Here is an 18,344-nt window from a genome sequence, read left to right as displayed (position 1 = left end):
CAATTATAAATAAAACATTTATTATTCAGTTAATAGTAAGTTAAATTATTTATTTTTAAAGTTTACAAATTATCATTGTTACCTAATAAAAAATATGATAAATTTTAAACTTATTTTTTTAAAACATGATTATTGTGAAACAGAGTAAATTTTGATGGGTAAAGAGAAAAAAAGAAAAAATAAAAAAAAACTTAAAATTCTTAGTTAATATAAAAATAAATTCAAAAATTATACTTACAAAAATACAAACCGTGCGTAGCGCGGTTCAAAAATCTAGTATATATAATGATAATAGACCATTACGATAGAAAGTAGAAAACTATTATTTAGGAAAATGTTAGCAATTGGACAATTGAAAAATAAAAAAAAATAGAAAACTTACAAAAGTGTGAGTGCTTGACATTTAAATGAAAACTTTCAAGGACTACCGTTGACAAAAGTCTTGTATCTTTTTGTGAGTGCCTTTAATAATTAACATATGTAATACATACACGAAACTTGTCAAAATAACAAGGTTCAATGCAATATTTGCTCCTTTGTATTTTTAACTTAAAATCATTCATAAATCCATTCTAATCTAATTTTAAATCAAATCCTTAACCAAATCATTATTATTGAATAACACTTGATTTTAAAATCTATTTTGAAATCATAAAACCAATAACAATGGATTTTAATATAGATTTTAAAATCATAGAACCAATAACACTTGATTTGAATATATATTATAAAATCACAAAACCAATAACACTTGATTTTATTTGTATTTTCAAATCCATAAAAATATGTAAACCAATAACACCCTCTAAAAAAATTAGAATTGGGGAATAGTTCTCTAACAAAAAGTCTAAACGCCTACACACCAATTATTTAAATAAAAGGCAAAAAATTTAACTGATTTAAAGGGATGATTATGCGTGGAAACTATTTGGAATATATCACGAATATGATATGAGTATGATACCTTTAATTATGCACACGCTTAAGACATGAAACACAGTTAGAAATACATTTGGAGAAGTTATTTGAACACTCGTACTTTTTTTTGAAACTTTGAACACTCATACCTTACACACAATAACGATCGAAATCACAATAATTTTTCTTTTTAATAACAAAGTTACAAATCTCATATATAACTCGATTGAAAACTTTATTATAAAGATTCCACTAGTTAGTTCTGAATAGAGAATATGTTCAACAACATATAATATATATTTATGAAACATTTATATTATTTGCTTTGCAGATATTCAGTTTTTGTTGAATTATTAATTTTCTAGTCGTAGTTTCATAACGTTATCATGAAAGTATATGTTTTATATTTATTAACAGTTGCGCGTTCACTAAAATAAAGTTAATTGAATCAAAACTTGATTATAATAGGTAAAAGCACAAATGAATAAACATTTTGTAACATATAAATGGCATATTAAAAACCGTTTTCATAATAGATCTTGGAAAGTAGAATAATAACAAAAAAAAACTATTTTTATATAACTTGTCTACAAATGGTTTTTTTTTATCAAGTCTACAATGGTTATTTAAAGACTATTATGTGTATGTGTGTAAATAATTTTATGTAGGCGTAAGAAAATAATTAGAAAATAAAGTAAAATAAAATTTAGACAAAATGCAGACAATATGTCTGGCTGGCCGCAAAGCCGGAAAGATGATAAAAAGTATCAGACAATCCATTCATCATTCTTCCATCAGTCTGTCCTTAATTAAACAATTACATTTGTCTTCATTTCTATGTAAAATAACGTCTGTACAGAAGATTATTTAGCTTCGGTGATATAAGAAAGATTTTGAAGATGCAACGTTTCCTTCTTTTTTTTTTTTGAAAGCAAGATGCAACGTTTCCTTTACCCTAATATATTCAATTACAGACTTTTTTACAGTTCCTCATCTATTTTTTGGTTTTTTTAATATATAACGACAACGAAAAATAAAAAACAAATAGAAAATAGAAAACAAGCTAAAACTAGAACATAGCAAATTAGTTCAAAGTTCAAACAAACACTAAACTGTTTGGATACAAAATGGAAAACCGGAATTTAAAAGGAGTGATGGTAATGGATGTAGGTGCTTTGGAAAACCATTTTTCTTTCTAAAACATTTTATAAAGCAATTATACTTTAGTTTTTTAAGAAAAAATAAAGGTACAGCAAAAAAGTTAGAAAATAAAATATTTTAGCTCTTAAAATCAAATTTCTACAGCTTTTATCAAGTGTTTCGAAAATAAATTCACAGCAAAAAAAAATAAAGCCGAAGAAAAAAATTCAAAATCTATTTTCTAAAGTAAAAATTCTAAAGTTATAGCACCAACCAATCAATCCCAAAACGAACTTAGACTTTAACCAATGCTGTGGCAGCCACATAAACTAACACTATCCTTTTTCGGAGGCTCCATATATCGCGAACACGACGATAAAATGATATTCGACGAAAAATAAACAAGAAAGTTGAAGAAGGAATAGAAAATTCCACCACAAATGAAAAACAACGAGACCAAACGTATCAAATTAAAAAAAAAAGGAAGCGAAGACCAAAGAAAATTATACATATTGGAGAGCATTTGCCGATGCAAAGCTGGTATTTAAATAGACCAAGGTCACACTCCACAACTAACTCACCTCCACCATCCCAACCAGAAACCCCTTGCTTCTGAAGCTCAAGCCATTGTCCTCAAAGCAACTAAATAGTATAGAGGGAAGATCCGTGGATCCGATTTTCAACAACACCTCAAAACAATCGTTTCACCTTCTCACGAGAAAGTCACCACCACCTCGCGCTGAAATGAAGAATCCCGCTTCCGTAAATTAACTAAAGGGAACATAAGTTTACTTCACTACAAATAAATAAAGTTATTATGACATAATTTTCTGTCATAATAGACAATAATTCATAACAATATAATTGTTGTTAGAAAAAATTTCTCAAACGGAACAGAAAAACAATTACATTTTTCATTTGCCATAAATCTCTTTTTGGTACGTTTTGGACTCAGATATCCATGGTCTAACTTTAAAAATTCATATCAATTATTTTAAGAGTCAGAAAAATATGGAAATTAGACAATATCTACATAAACAAGAAATAAGCATATGAAAAATAGTTTGGTTGACTATAGTGGAACACAATTTCACTTTTTGATCTATGAATAGCAGAAAACAAAATTTAGTGTATGTGAAAATGTAGATTGTAGTTTAGGTTAACTACATAGATATATGCAGCTCGCAGACCCTGAAATCTACCTAATGATAATCATTATACCACCGCAGAATAAACCAGCTGCAATTTTCCTAAAGATCTAAACTACAGTAGATTTTATGAACTATTATTTCTTATATATCTACTAATACGGAATCACAAAATCTACTTATGTACCAATAATTTACGAATGTATTATTTCATTATCTACTAGAATACTATATTTTACATTAGCCAGACTACACAGTCTACCATTATATTTACATTTTACAGGTAGCAGAATATCTATTCTGCCAAATTTGTAATATAAATATTCCCTAAATCTCTCTGAAATCTGTTAAGATACTTTTCTAAATTTTCGTGTTTCCTAAAGTATATTTTTGTAAAACGTGTTCTCTCTCGTTCATTACACGTTCTTGACAAGTTAATTTTGAAACCATCCAAATATTTAGACATGTTATCACTCTTCTATCATTACTTGATTTTTGGTATGTCATCTCTCTGAATTTCTACTGAAATTTACACTATTCTACCATTCTACTTGAAACTAGCTTCGAAAAGAAACAAATTAGACAATGTTGTAAACAGAAACTGATTGTTACAGATTTTTCTGGAACTGTTACTCTTTAATCATTCTACTATAAACTAAAACTACTTTTGAAAACAATGAAATCAAAAAATAAATCACCGATTGTGAACTAATCTAGCTTTGAACACAAAGAATCAAACAATAAGCCATCGAGTGTTTAAAAGTCGATCATAAAGAAAACACTGCAAACTTGAGCTAATTCGAACATAATAACCTCAAACAATAAGCAATCGATCAGTAGAACTTGCTCAGACAATAATAGAAGGCCATATTCCCATGACTGCTCCTACAATCACCATAGCCACTGTCACAATCTTTAGCTTCTTTTTCATCTCCTTTTCAACTCTAGTAATCTCCAAGTTCACTTTCTCTTTCAGCTTATGTGACATCTCATGTTGGAACGAATTTCTTCACTTACTCAGTGATCGTAGCTCGGCAAGTGTTGTTGAACTTCTTTCTTGCACGGTTACTTTGATGAGACGATATATATGGAGCAACCTGAAAGATACACTGATAAGAAGCATCCTGATAAAGTCTGCTTACTAAAGAGATCGTTGTACAGTTTGAAACAGTCATCAGTGGAATACTCGGTTTGATGAGTTTCTGGCGAAGCATGATTACATGAGAAGTAACTTTGATATGTGCATTTACTTCAAGGAGATGGAAGACAAGCAGTGTGTCTTTCTACTCTTGTACTTAGACGATATCTTGATAGCGTCAAAGGCAAATGATCATGTGAATAAACTGAAGAAGCTTCTTAGTACATAATTTGAGATGAAGGATCTCGGTGAAGCAAAGATGGTTCTGGGAATGGAAATAGTTAGAGACAGGGCTAAAGGAACACTAACTATATCTCACGGTCACTATTTACAGAAAATTCTAGATACGTTTGGAATGGATCAAGTAAATGGTGTTTTGACGCCAATGGGAGTTCATTTCAAGCTCATGTCAGCTACTGAGAAGAAGTTCAGAGAACATCAGAAAAGAATGAAGACAGTGACATATCAGAGTGCAGTCGGTAGTTTAATGTACGCAATAATTGAGACCATACATGACTTAGCATATGCAGTGGGACTGGTTTGTAGGTTCATGAGCAAACCATTGAAGGATCATTGGTTGGCTGTGAAATGGATCATGCGATACATCAGGGAGACCAGACGAGTTATTTTGTGTTCCACAAATGAAGAAGATTTCGTGGTGGAAGGCTACTGTGATTTTGATTATGGAGAAGACTTAGATAGGAGAAGATCAATCTCTGGAATGACTTTTACAGTGGGAGAAAATGTCGTAAGCTAGAAGTCTAGTTTTCAGAAGATGGTGGCGCTTTCTACAACGGGATCTGAGTATATTTCACTGACTGAAGCTGTGAGAGATGCTATGTGGCTACATGGTTTTCAAAATGAGCTGGGTTTTAAGTAAGAAGCTGTGAAGATTCTTTGTGATTCTCAGAATGCAATAGCACTGGCTAAGAACGCATTGTTTCATGAGAAAACAAAACACATGGCGATCAAGTACAATTTTATAAGGGATCTTATATCACAAGGTTACATTAAAGTGGTGAAGATATCAATTGCATACAATCCTGCAGATATCTTTACAAAGGTTTTTCCAGTCGGCAAGCTTCGAGATGCTTTGGAGCTGCTGAGAGTTTCGAGAAACTGAAGATTCAAGTGTAGACTCGGATGGAGTCTGCGGATGAGCGGGTTTGTCAGGAGGTCAGAAGCTGAGAGGGTTTTTCTCAGGAAGGTTACTGCATGAATGTGTTCATGGAGAGTGAGCGGTTTGCTCATGTTGAAGGAAATGTAAGTGGTCATCTTAAAGCACTATAGGAGTAAGAAATACAAGACAAAGTGGAGATTTGAAGATTGTATCTATCTATTTTTAAGTCGTCTAGTCTCTTCTCTCGGTTTAATTGGGGTTGGTTTAGGTAAACCAGGATTTTTACTCTAAAGTAATGAAACGGGGGTCGGTGTGTCTTTTTGATATAGAGTTAAAGAGTCCTTAGTACGCTTGAGTAGTTGAGCTAAGAGACTGAAATGATCGAGGTTGTTGCAATTGAGTGAGATAGAGAGACGACACTGGAGGTTGTAACTCATAGTTCGATTCGAGCAGTTCTAGTGATCTTGCTGGTTCAATCCCAATTCCGGTGAATATAGCGACTCTTCTACGATGGAGGGATGCGGTAAACACTAGGTACACAAATTTCAGTGTTATCTATGTTTCTTACTTGCTGTTTTGAGTTCAATACAAAACGAAATTCAAGACAATTTAAGGCGTGAATCATATACTAATTAGTTACAGTTATATTAGTTAAATAGTTTATATCTCATATTTCTAGAGTGGAGAAAAAATAATAATTTTGGAGCCTATTTAAAATTTTTAACTTTTATTAAATGTTTTAGTTTGGAGAAAATATATATAGTTTGCTTTCCGTAAAGTTGGATTAGAACTTTTAATTTGGAGAAAATATTTAAAACCAATATAATATTGAAAAGAAAACATTAAAAATGTTAAAGCTTAGAATTAATGAGTGGATTAACTGTCATCAAAGTCGTCATTATCATGATTCACACTTACATATATTCTTTTTATATATGGGAGAATCAGAATCAGACTCCATCATAGCAAATCATTGGTAGGACCCAAATGTTTGAAGCTGTCTAGATTTGAACGTGTTGAACCGAACTGACAAAGATACTGTTTTGGAACTGCTTTGCTTCTCGTGTCGTGTGGATAAGAATTTTGTGAGGGATGCCATGATTCGATATTTCGATGGATGGTGCTTATTGTTGATGACATGTGAACCACCACTTTCGATTTTTCTTTTCTTTTTCTATAACTATGTTTTCTCTATTTTGTTGTGGATGAGGTATTAACATAGATGATTAATTTTTAATTTTACCAATCATCTGAACTCTTTAGAAAGCAATGTTACTTGTGGGTCCGATTCCATTATTTAATATTATTATTTAGAAAACATGTCATCCTTTTATTTAATTCCACCTTCAATAAACTATTTATTTATTATTTTCTCTTACAACTTCTATCGTTAATAGAAAATATCTTACATGTCTCATAAGTATAAATTATTGTTACAAGAAACTTGAAAAATCTAAACAAAAAGAACAAAAATTATACATGAAATTTTATAGTTATGATAGTGCAGAACAATTATAACACTTGCTTTTTATCTAAAAATATCTTTAAAATATAAATAAATAATTATTCACCAATTAGAAAATATTATTGATTACATAATTTTTTAGCAAAGTTAAAAATTATATTTAAATATAAATATCATTTATTTTGAAACACCGAACTTTTTTGTATATCATCTATTTTGAAACAGATAATATAGACCCATTTAAAATGCATATATTAATCACAGCGTCTTCAAAGAAGATCGCCTACATTCCATTAAAATATCGGTTCGACCCATATTACAAATTACAATATGAATCTGTATTGTTACTAACAAAAAAATTACAATTTCGTCGTCTTACCTCTTGATTTAAAAATACTAAATGATTTGGTCATACTCTCTCTTCAAATCTCCACACCTAGTTCAATGTTTGGGATTAATTAACTTGTTCTCATTATAATAAATAATATACATGTCTTAAGCAAAAAATAATAAAATCTTTAGTGTACATGTCGTCGTGGAAACAAGTCTGCCACACATTCTCCTGAGGACACTGGTCTGGCGGCGAGGGACCAACTCTTCGTAATGAGAAACCTAATTTATTACTAGTAGATTATTTAATATTATTGTGCAATCATACATGCGTTTAAAATTATTTTTATTTGTCTAATTTATTCGCATAATGATCACGTCTTGTTTTTTTTTAACAACAAAATTCAGTTTTATTATATTTAAATAAAATATTAACCGTGTGAAGAATAAGATTTAATTCCAACTGTAAAAATCTATTCAACGATTTGATTAAGTTCCAACATGTATTAAAACATGAAATCATAAATTTTAAAAAGTAAACAAAAAAATTGTTTAAAAAAAAATCTGTAAGGGTTATTTAATTATAAATTGATTTTTATTGCGTTTATTAAAATACCTTTATTTATTTATATGAAAAACACATGTTAAATATACAATTTATTTATGTATATTAGTTTGATTTTATAAACTATAAAATAATTTATCTATTCAGTTACTTAATTATAAATATTATAGTGATGCCAAAAATATATTTATCATAGCCTGATAAATTAATGACTTACGGAATATATAAATAATATAATATATTTTATTTGAAAATCAAAATAATGTATATACGTATAATATTTTAATAATTATTACAATTTAATTTTTTTTAAATAATAAAATATATAGAAAAGTTCTTGTAGTAAAACAAAAATATCATTGGTTTTGCAAAAATGACTCAAACAAAATAAAATTCAAAATTAACCCTTAATTTTGTTGGAATTTTTATCTTCTTATCCTCCTTAAAAGTTTGGATTATTTACGAAAATATCATTACGTTAAAAACAAATAGATTTTATTCTATAATCATTTTCCTATTTTATTTACAACATTGCTATTATCATCAATACACTAACTGCCATGAATAACCAATTTTCAGCTCTAAATATACATAAAATTAATATCTATATTTTCATATTCTTATTTTTTACACACACACAAGCCATTTCCGTTTCACTTTGTCTCTTATTTCATCTCAAAATCTAAAATTTTTAATTTCAAAATTTATAAGTTTATTATAATTACTCAAGTTCATGATTCTTTATCAAGAACGAGTGAGCCACTTTCATTAAAAGTGATGTGTACTTGGAGAAGCTATAAATAAACTTCACTAGATCTAATAATGAGTTTTGCATTTTTTTTAAAATCTGTTCGCCAAGAAGACTTCCATATAAGTTCTTTTTAAAATCTAATATATGAAAAGACTTCCGGAAAGTTTTCTCACAGAAGACTTACAAATCCACAGAAGACTTACAAAACCACAAAAGATTTCTCAGGATTATATTCATAAAAATTATTGGTTTTTCGTTTGGTCATAAGAGGTTGTTGTAATTTTACTAGACTTTTATGTTATTTTTGCATTTGATTGAAATTAAAATATATTTTTCCATTTAAAATCAAGTTTTAGGTCATTTTGACAAATCCTCAAATATTATTTAGTGGTAAATAATTACATGTGCGACAGTGTATTATTATATTAAAATATTCTAATATATAACTAACAATTAAAATATTATTAATAAAATTATAAAGATAATATAAAACATAAGTATTTCCAGTAAACACAGAGAAAGCTAATTTTTTTAAAAAAAATATCTGTTTTAAAAGATTGATTGCTTTAATTAAGTTATTTTATTCAATTCTATTACAAACCATTATTTGTTGGGATAAAAATAATATTTATCCTTCATGTTGAAATTATATATTTTAAAAATTCTATGGTAAACTGCAAACACTTAATTCTCAAAATGTTAAGATAAACTATGATAACTTGTCCCGTTTAGAAAAAAAAAACTCAAATGTCATACAATCATATGAAATTGAATAGAAAAAATAAAAAGAATGAAAAAGAATATTTATTACTTTATTACATTTCAATTTTGATTAGGAATGTTTATGTTTTACAGTTTTTGTTTAAAATTTAGAATGACAAGGAATCAAATAGCAAAAAAAATTCATAAATGGTGTATTTTCTAATGAATGAGTAGAAAATTGATTATTCTCTTAGTTTCCTATGTCACCATTTAGTTAATCTTTTTATACAGCAATAAATGTTTTTAAGTAGTTAGTCTATATTTCCATATGTGATAATAATAATAAATTTATAGGTTGTATTTTTTCTTTTAATAGCTAAAATTTTTGGATTGAGATCCATATATTCACATACTGGAGAGAAGAACATATAATATGACATAACATTTTTATCAGAAAAGGAACATATAATATGAAGTGTATTTTTTGTTCATAGCCGAAACCTTTACTATCATCAGGATTTTTTTTTTTACTATCATCAGGATTAAGGATTAAGGGATAAAAGATAATTTAATTAAGTATTGATAAAAAAAGATAATTTAATTATGTAATTACTTTAAAGAAGCATTTTTTTGTTTAACTTAAAGAAGCAATATGTAAACTGAAAAGTGATTTAGATCATCGATAGTAAATAGGGGTAAAAGATAATGATAATAACAGCGTGTATAGGATGGGTAACCTAACTTTGGTTGGATGAGTATAGCAGACAAAGGCATTATTGGACGTGCCAAAACAAATAACAAAGCTAAGACCAAACGGTCCAAACCCAACAGAGGGTTACACATTAACTTTCTTCGTCAATTACTCCAAAAATACATTGCTTTTTGCTGTGTTTTCTCTTGACATTTCTTATAATATGTCAGACCAAACGAAAAGTCATTATAAACGTTAACACATTTCTTTTCAACTATCTGGACCACATATGACATATCGTAAGAACTCAGGTTTGAGTTTAGGTAATATTGAGCGATTTTATGGAACGTAAGTATAAGATTAAATACACTTCGATTTTGGAGATGATGTCACGAACAACGTTTTTACGGGATCATCAAAACTAACATGGTTTATGTTTTAGTGAAGGCGTGCAAAATCGGAGGTAATAATTTTTGGGAGTCAGACAGACCGATTACCGGTATGGATAGTTATATGTCGGGGATCAAAGACCTAATTTTTGAAAAAAAAAAATATGAGGCCATCCATGCACAAGTATGACAAAGCCACCTGAACATGATCCGCTTAAAAAAAAGCTAGCTCGGTCTTGCTGAGCACCGCACTATTTTGGAGTAAATTTTAGTCCTATTTCAAGAGGTAGACCGATTATCTATTACGATTCATCACATAAATTATTTGGGCCAAAACTCAAGTCCAAGACTAGTCAAATAGTGATAATTTAGTTTTAAGAGGGAGTCGAATTCAAAACTGATACGGTGTATATACCAAATCTTAAAAATTGTCGCTAGCCATTTGGTTGATGGCTAGTTTGTTGTGTATGTTAGTTAGCCAAGTGCACAAGGCAGCAGGCATGGGTTTCGGTTTTCTTCTTACATTGTCATTTTAATTTTACTGTGAATATAGATGACTCTCATGTGAAATAGGACTAAAATTTAAGATAGTTATTCATAAAATTGCTATCAAATATCTAACAAAATAATTGGTATGGTGGTGACCTTGTTTAAAAGTTTTTGGAAATAAATTATATGCCTAACTTTTTCATAAAGTACTAAATTAATAGGTGAAAGAGATTAAGAGAACCAAACCTAAAAAGAAAAGAGAGAACCAAACCTAAACAAGATGGTGGGGATCGCTATCCATATGTGTATTTTAGAAATAATTAATTAAAATAGATGATATCTAATTAAATAATTGACATGAAGGGCCAATGCGTTTGTGCAGAGGCTTAAAATTGGTAGGTAAACAGACTTGTGGTCCGTTATTTAAAGGCACCTGTTCATCACTTTCTAGTTACTATAAATAGATATATAAAATATATATTCTTAAATGGATTTATGTATTTTGCCCAAGACATGTTTTCTCCATCACGTTTAGTTAACATATACTTAGGGGGATTATTGGTAAGTGGATTCTAGTGAACTTTGAAAATTTTGAGATTATATTTTTATTTGTTATTGGATTTTAAATTTTTTAATATAATCTATTATTATTAGTTTAAGAATTTTTAAAATCAATTCAAATTCCTTGATATTCAAAAAGTTTCGTTATTACTGATTCTCTAATTCTAAATAAATCTAGTGTTATTGAAAAACAAAAATTCTATTCATTTTCTCGTAAGACTCAACTTTCAAAATATCATAAATAACCATATGATTTTCAAAATTTATGTGATAATTCTTACCAGATATCAGTTCCACTGTAAATCAAAATTATATATCCAAAACAATAATTCACTAAATTTTACATACCTTTAAAATTTTGAATATATAATTATATTTATTGTTTATCATTTTTAATAGATAATTATAATTATAAATATTAAAAATTTGAAAATATTTTTTAAAAAATAGTTTGCAAAAAGAATTTCAAATTCCAAAAAGAAAATTTAAAAAGAAAAATATGAAAAACGAAAAAGTAATATATTTTTATAAAAATTCGAATTTAAAAACATATAATTCAATAAATATTTTTTTTATTTCTTTATTACTCTTTATATGTATATAGAATAAATTTGCCTCTTTAATAAAATTTCTTTTGGTAATCCTTGTTAATGAAAATCTATATCAATCTATAAATAAGTTATGATCAAATTTTATAAGTCAATGTATATATTTTTTTCAAAATTCACATAATTTTAATATCAACTCTTTTAAATTCACAAACACTATACAAATTCATCTAATACTCTAGATTATTCATAATAAAGCTCTGAGAAAATTAAGAAAAAATGGTATGCCATCCGTTCAAATTAATACTTCCTCTATTTCAATATAAATAGTTTTTAAAAATTTTGCGCATGAATCTAAAAACTACAAACTTTTATACAATTTATTTTGGTTACATAAAATATCATTAAATAAAACTAATTCAACCGATTAAAAACACACAGTATTTTTCACAAAATTCAAATTATATTAAATTCTATCCAGAATAACGAGAACATCAATTATTTTGAAACAAATCTCTTTTTTTAAACACCACTTAGAATGATGCGGTGTTTTATAAAATGTAATAAGATTTAGAATTTTCACATTTTTAATAAAACATACTAAATTTAGTTATAAATTTTGATTTTATGTAATTTATATTTTCTATATTTTTAAACTAATAAGATTTTATAAAATGTAATTAATATTTTTGAACTTCAAAATTTTTAATTATTAGTTGACAAAAGTTTCATTGAAAATATAAAAATATATTTTTTGAAACATAATTTTTCTCTCTAAAACATACTTTTTATTTTTGAAACAGAGGGGCGGTAGATAATTTGTGTTGCCTTTAGTAACGCTTTATGATAAATCTAAAATACTATGCCGACTGAACTAATGATACGAGACGACACACGAGAGCAATAATGAAGGAAACTTTCAATGTATGATATTAAATCTATACATGATATGATAATGTTACCAAATATAAAATCATTCAACTTTTTGGGAACTTTTCTCTTAGTGGGACGAATAGTCCAAGTGGGATGCTCAATTGGTCAACCTTTGCAAGTAAGAAAATAAATATATAAAAGAGAGAGAATTGGCATAATAATTTCTAACATTATTATTTTCAGAAAAAAAATTACGAAGAAAATACATTCATCCCTTTGATTAATAATTATTAGCTATCCACCCACTCATCAAATTAAAAAAAAAAAAAACTAAAAAGTACTTCTCTTCTCCTTCTTAAGCCTCTTGGCGTCATCTCCTCCCATTATCTTCTAAACTTCATCAAAAAAAAGTTCTCCCTAAGTCTCACCTCTCGAAATCTCGAAGATCCATAAGATTTGTTCCAGATGGTTTTCGATGATTCATGCAACACAGGTCTTGTTCTTGGATTAGGTCTCTCACCAACCTCAAATAATTACAATAATACCATCAAACGTTCTTCCGGCTACAAGTTCGACCCGTCGTTGTCTCTAAGCCTCTCCGGCGATCCATCCATGACGGTGGTCGCCGGAGGTGACCTGCTCTGCCGTCAGACTTCATCTCACAGCGGAGTCTCTTCTTTCTCAACCGGAAGAGTAGTGAAGAGAGAGAGAGACGGCGGCGAAGAGTCGCGGGAGGAGGAGGAGACGACGGAGAAAGTTATGAGTGACTACCATGAAGATGAAGGTGTTAGTGCTAGAAAAAAACTTAGGCTTACCAAAGAGCAATCTGCTCTTCTCGAGGAAAGCTTCAAGCACCATAGCACCCTTAATCCCGTAATTATTAATTCTTATCCTTTAATACGTTTATAAATACTTTTGTTAATCCTAAAATAATGGGATTAATTTTTATTTTTATTCACAGAAGCAAAAACAAGATCTGGCAAGACAGCTGAATCTTAGGCCTAGACAAGTTGAAGTATGGTTCCAAAATAGAAGAGCCAGGTAAGTTTTACTCTATTATAGTTATCCAAAAAAAGATTGTAGGGAACATTATTTTCTTTTTATTGAATATTTTTCTTTATTAATGAAATTTGAACAGAACAAAGCTGAAGCAAACAGAAGTAGATTGTGAGTTTTTGAAGAAATGTTGTGAAACATTAACAGATGAGAACATAAGACTTCAGAAAGAGATTCAAGAACTCAAAACCCTAAAATTGACTCATCAGCCCTTTTACATGCACATGCCTGTATCTACTCTCACGATGTGTCCTTCATGTGAGAGAATCGGTGGCAGAAGCGGCGGCGATACCGGAGGAGAAGGAGTCGGAGGCGGCAGCAGCGTGGCTACCACGGTGGTTGTGGATGGAGCTACGTCGAAGGGAGCTTTCTCCATCTCGTCAAAGCCTCACTTCTACAACCCTTGTACCAGTTCCTCTGCAGCTTGTTAAATGAAGTTTTTTATTACTTAAATATCTTTTTTTTTTGGGATGGCATTCTGTTTAGCTGGAAGAACACAAGAAATGCGTTAGAAAGGGTAAGATGGGTATAGATGGTCTCTTTTACAATTCCCACTTAGTTTTTCGGTGGGATTGTTGGTTTACCAAATAAAAAAATTGAATAGTCTGTAACTATTATTTTATTTGTATAAAAAGGTACAATATTCACTCTAAATATATCTGATGTTCTCACCTTCATATTTAGTCTCGCAAATTAATGATATATATTTTTAAAACAAAGTATATATACACATGAGACTTTTTTCATGAAAACAACCGCCCAGTAATTATTTCTTCTATGTAATTAGATTTTATGTGGTGACGTATATTTATGAATGGATTTATGTGGGACATATAAGAAACTACAGTTCTCAGTGTAAACTTCTAACTTAATATTATACTAAAAGTACGATATATATTTAATTGGTAGGTCGTATTTTACATAACATTACATAACTAGTATAGTTTTCATTTAATCTTTTCTATAAAATTGTATGACCCTTACCCTTCTACCTTGTTATAATCTTCATTAGAGTGTTTCTACAAAAAGAAAAAGAAAAACATATTTTAGTTCATGTTGATCCGCTAAGACTCCATCACAACAAACAAATCTTACAGGTTAGCTAAGAGTACTCCATTCATCATCCATCTAAGCGTGGCATTAGCATCAACTTGGTTTGTTTCTCAACTCTTGAATCCAAAAAGGGAAAGGAAAACTGATGGACAATAATTTTCCCCACCCTTCAATAAAAGATATATACTTGACTGATGGAAAATCTATAACTTTGATATGCATATACAATTTCAGTAGGCCCAAGCTTTTCCCTTTAGAGAAAAATCCAAATCTGAGTTGTGGAATCAGATTAAAATGCACTTATTGATGTGATTCTTTTCTCCAAATTTTAAATTTATGTAATATCCAAAGATAAATTTTAGAAATACAAGGAAATCATTTGATGAAGTGTGAAGGATTTTAAGCGAGAGAGATAAAGGGTGTGGGGTTTGGAGGTTAGCTCACGTGTATTGATGCATCACTATAAATAAGCTATTCAGTTAATTAAGAACTAGAGTTTAAATAAATGCATTGAATACATGGATTACTAAAACAACTAGAATAAGACCTGCACAAGGCGCATGGTTAATTTATATAAAAATTATTTTTAAAATGATGTATAGAAGAAATACTTTTGGTTCATCCTGGTCTTACTTTAAAAAATATTTTAGGTTAAAAAATTACTTATCGCATAAGAATTTAATGTTTAGACCGAAAAATTTCAGATTTACTATTTGGTTACAATGAAACTATGTCAAATCTGTTTGATATAATGATTTAGCAATTTAAAAGACAATTATGGTTATGAGAAGTTTATCATGTCAATCATATCTATCTTCAATATTTTTCTCTGTTTTTATGTCGTTTTTTCCATTTTAGTTATTGCTCGATATAAATATTGATTTTTGAGTTTATTCTCGTTTCATTTTTGTTGCCTCAGATTTAAAAAATATTTAAGATTTAAAATTATTAAAGAAATACATACTTATATTAAGATCCGTGCCCTTGTGCAAAATAAATATTTTATATTTATTACTTATTTATGTTTTCCTACATATTATGAAATAATAAAATAATAATCTATTATATTAAAACATAAGTCATGACTTATTTCATGTGTGATTTTTTATTTGGACCATTCATTAAAAAATTTAGAAATGTATTTCATTAATACTAACAATAAAATCTATATAACTTATTTATTCATAATATCTTGTAATATCTTTTTATTTTTAATATAATATATTTAAAAATTCTTACAATCTGTTGAAACAGATTTAACAAGATCTTATTTTCAAAAAAACATTTTTATATATATTTCTCTAATTTCGTGATTACTAATAACAATTATTGACCATTATATATCCATTCAAATATCTTTTTTTAAATAATAAATTAAAATTATCCTATTTTATCTATTTCATAATTATTATTATCAATCATATTAAAGAAATTTATTATCTTGAATAAAATATGATAAATTTATTTATTTTTATTTTCATAAAAACATATATATTTTATAATTATTGGCGGTTAACATTAATAAATATATAATACATGTATAAAATTAACATATCTTAAATCTAAACTTAAGATCAAAATGCTAAAAGGTGATCAAAATTGAAACTTGGATCAAAATTCAGTTTAAATTAATATAAACTAATTTTGAAATATGATATTTCATGTATATTATTATTTGTTTTAATAATCAAATGAAAATTTAATAATATAACAATTGATTAATACAACATGTAAACTATAAAGTGAATAGTTATATAACATTTAAACATATAATTAATGTTACAAATGATGAGAAAAATATATATATTTATAAAAATGAAAACAAAATCCGCGCGTTGCGCGGGTTAAGATCTAGTTATATATTAAATAACTAAGAAATCAGTTACTATTATGTAATAAATTTGCGTGCACATATAAATCAAATGATCGCTATTGTTTATTCGCAATCATTTTAGGATTAATAAATCAAACCAATCAATCTTATCTATTGTATATGATATATAATTAAATTTAAATGATGTTAACATTGATATATAGTATAATTTTAATATGGATATTTATAAAATGAAGTTTCTACTCATATGATGATTATTTGTATATTTGCAACAAAATTTTACACCAACAATTTTTTTAGTGTGGAATGTTTAGTGGTTTTAATAATTTATAATTATTTAAAAAAAACAATTAACATTTCAAAATTAAAATATTAACTTTTCAATATACGCTCAATGCAAATATAAAATATAAGTATGTATTATAATATGATGTATAGTTTAAATATATATATATATATATATATATATATATATATATATATATATTAACATAAACACCTATTAAAATAAAATTATTTATTCATATGTTTTATATTATATCTTATTATATAAAAAATTTAAAAATTTATCACAAAAGTTTATACGAGACTTTTAATAGTTTTAATAATTTATACTCATTTAAAAAAAATTAAAATACAACATAAAAAAATTCTAAATTTTTATTATACGATTAATAATTGTTTAATTTATTTTAATAATAAAAAATTAATAGATCTTCATTGGCTTTGATCGAGTTTACTCTTGTATAGATGTTTTGAACATACATATTTTGTAAACTACTTAGAGAAACACCGTGAACTTCGTCTCATCTTCACCTCTTGAATCGTGGATTAATATTTGATGATGATGATGATATTAATGAAATGAAGATGAATAAGAAGCTACGGTCATAGATCTGTAAACCAATTGTAATTGTAAATCAATCTAATTGTAAACCGGCTTAAATTATAAATAAACTTTATTTGGTAAAATTTTAATTTTGTAAATTTTTTAAAATTAATAAAAAAATTTGATTATAAATATAATTTTAATTTGGTTTAGCTTGATATTAGATTTAATTTTGTAAACTAATTTTGATATATCATGTATTTTGTAAATTATTATTTTTTATATATTTTTAAAAAATTATATTGTAGCTACCTTTTGTTTTGTAGCTAAAATAGCTATGAATTGTCCTTAACAAAACGTATTAGTTTTTGCCACAAAGAATTTATAACAAATCGTGGCAGCTTGTTACGCTTTTTGATATAGTCGGTTTTTGCTACAAGACAATTTAATTTTTGTAGCTTTTTGTAGCTTTTTGTAGCTTTTCCTTTATATAATAGTCACGAAATTTAGACTATAACCACGAAAAAACGTGGCTGTGGTAACATTCTTTACTAGTGGAATTTAAACTGTTTAACATATAAACAACCACAACCAGTCACCTCATAGATTACCGGATTCCGACGTCTGATCTATTTCTTTTTTCATCAAATGGCTATGTCTGATCTATTGTTATGCCAACAAATAAACATGGTCGTATATAATGTTAGCTACATGTGCTAGTTGATACATGTATGGTTAACTATT

The 18,344-nt window shown here is 27.7% G+C and overlaps 1 protein-coding gene across 1 annotated transcript; it reads left to right on the top strand.

Moving 5' to 3' along the window:
• The first annotated feature begins 13,173 nt into the window (after positions 1–13,173).
• LOC108849299 (homeobox-leucine zipper protein HAT9) lies at positions 13,174–14,563 on the top strand. Its single transcript, XM_018622849.2, has 3 exons — positions 13,174–13,701; positions 13,790–13,869; positions 13,967–14,563. Exons 1-3 carry the CDS (start codon positions 13,294–13,296, stop codon positions 14,313–14,315), a joined length of 837 nt encoding a protein of 278 aa, XP_018478351.2. The 5' UTR covers positions 13,174–13,293; the 3' UTR covers positions 14,316–14,563.
• Positions 14,564–18,344: the final 3,781 nt, after the last annotated feature.

This window comes from Raphanus sativus, chromosome 4 (assembly GCF_000801105.2).
Source record: "Raphanus sativus cultivar WK10039 chromosome 4, ASM80110v3, whole genome shotgun sequence".
NCBI lineage: Eukaryota > Viridiplantae > Streptophyta > Magnoliopsida > Brassicales > Brassicaceae > Raphanus > Raphanus sativus.
The sequence above is the reverse complement of the archived record's forward strand: the minus strand, read 5'-3'. Positions and strand labels throughout refer to the sequence as shown.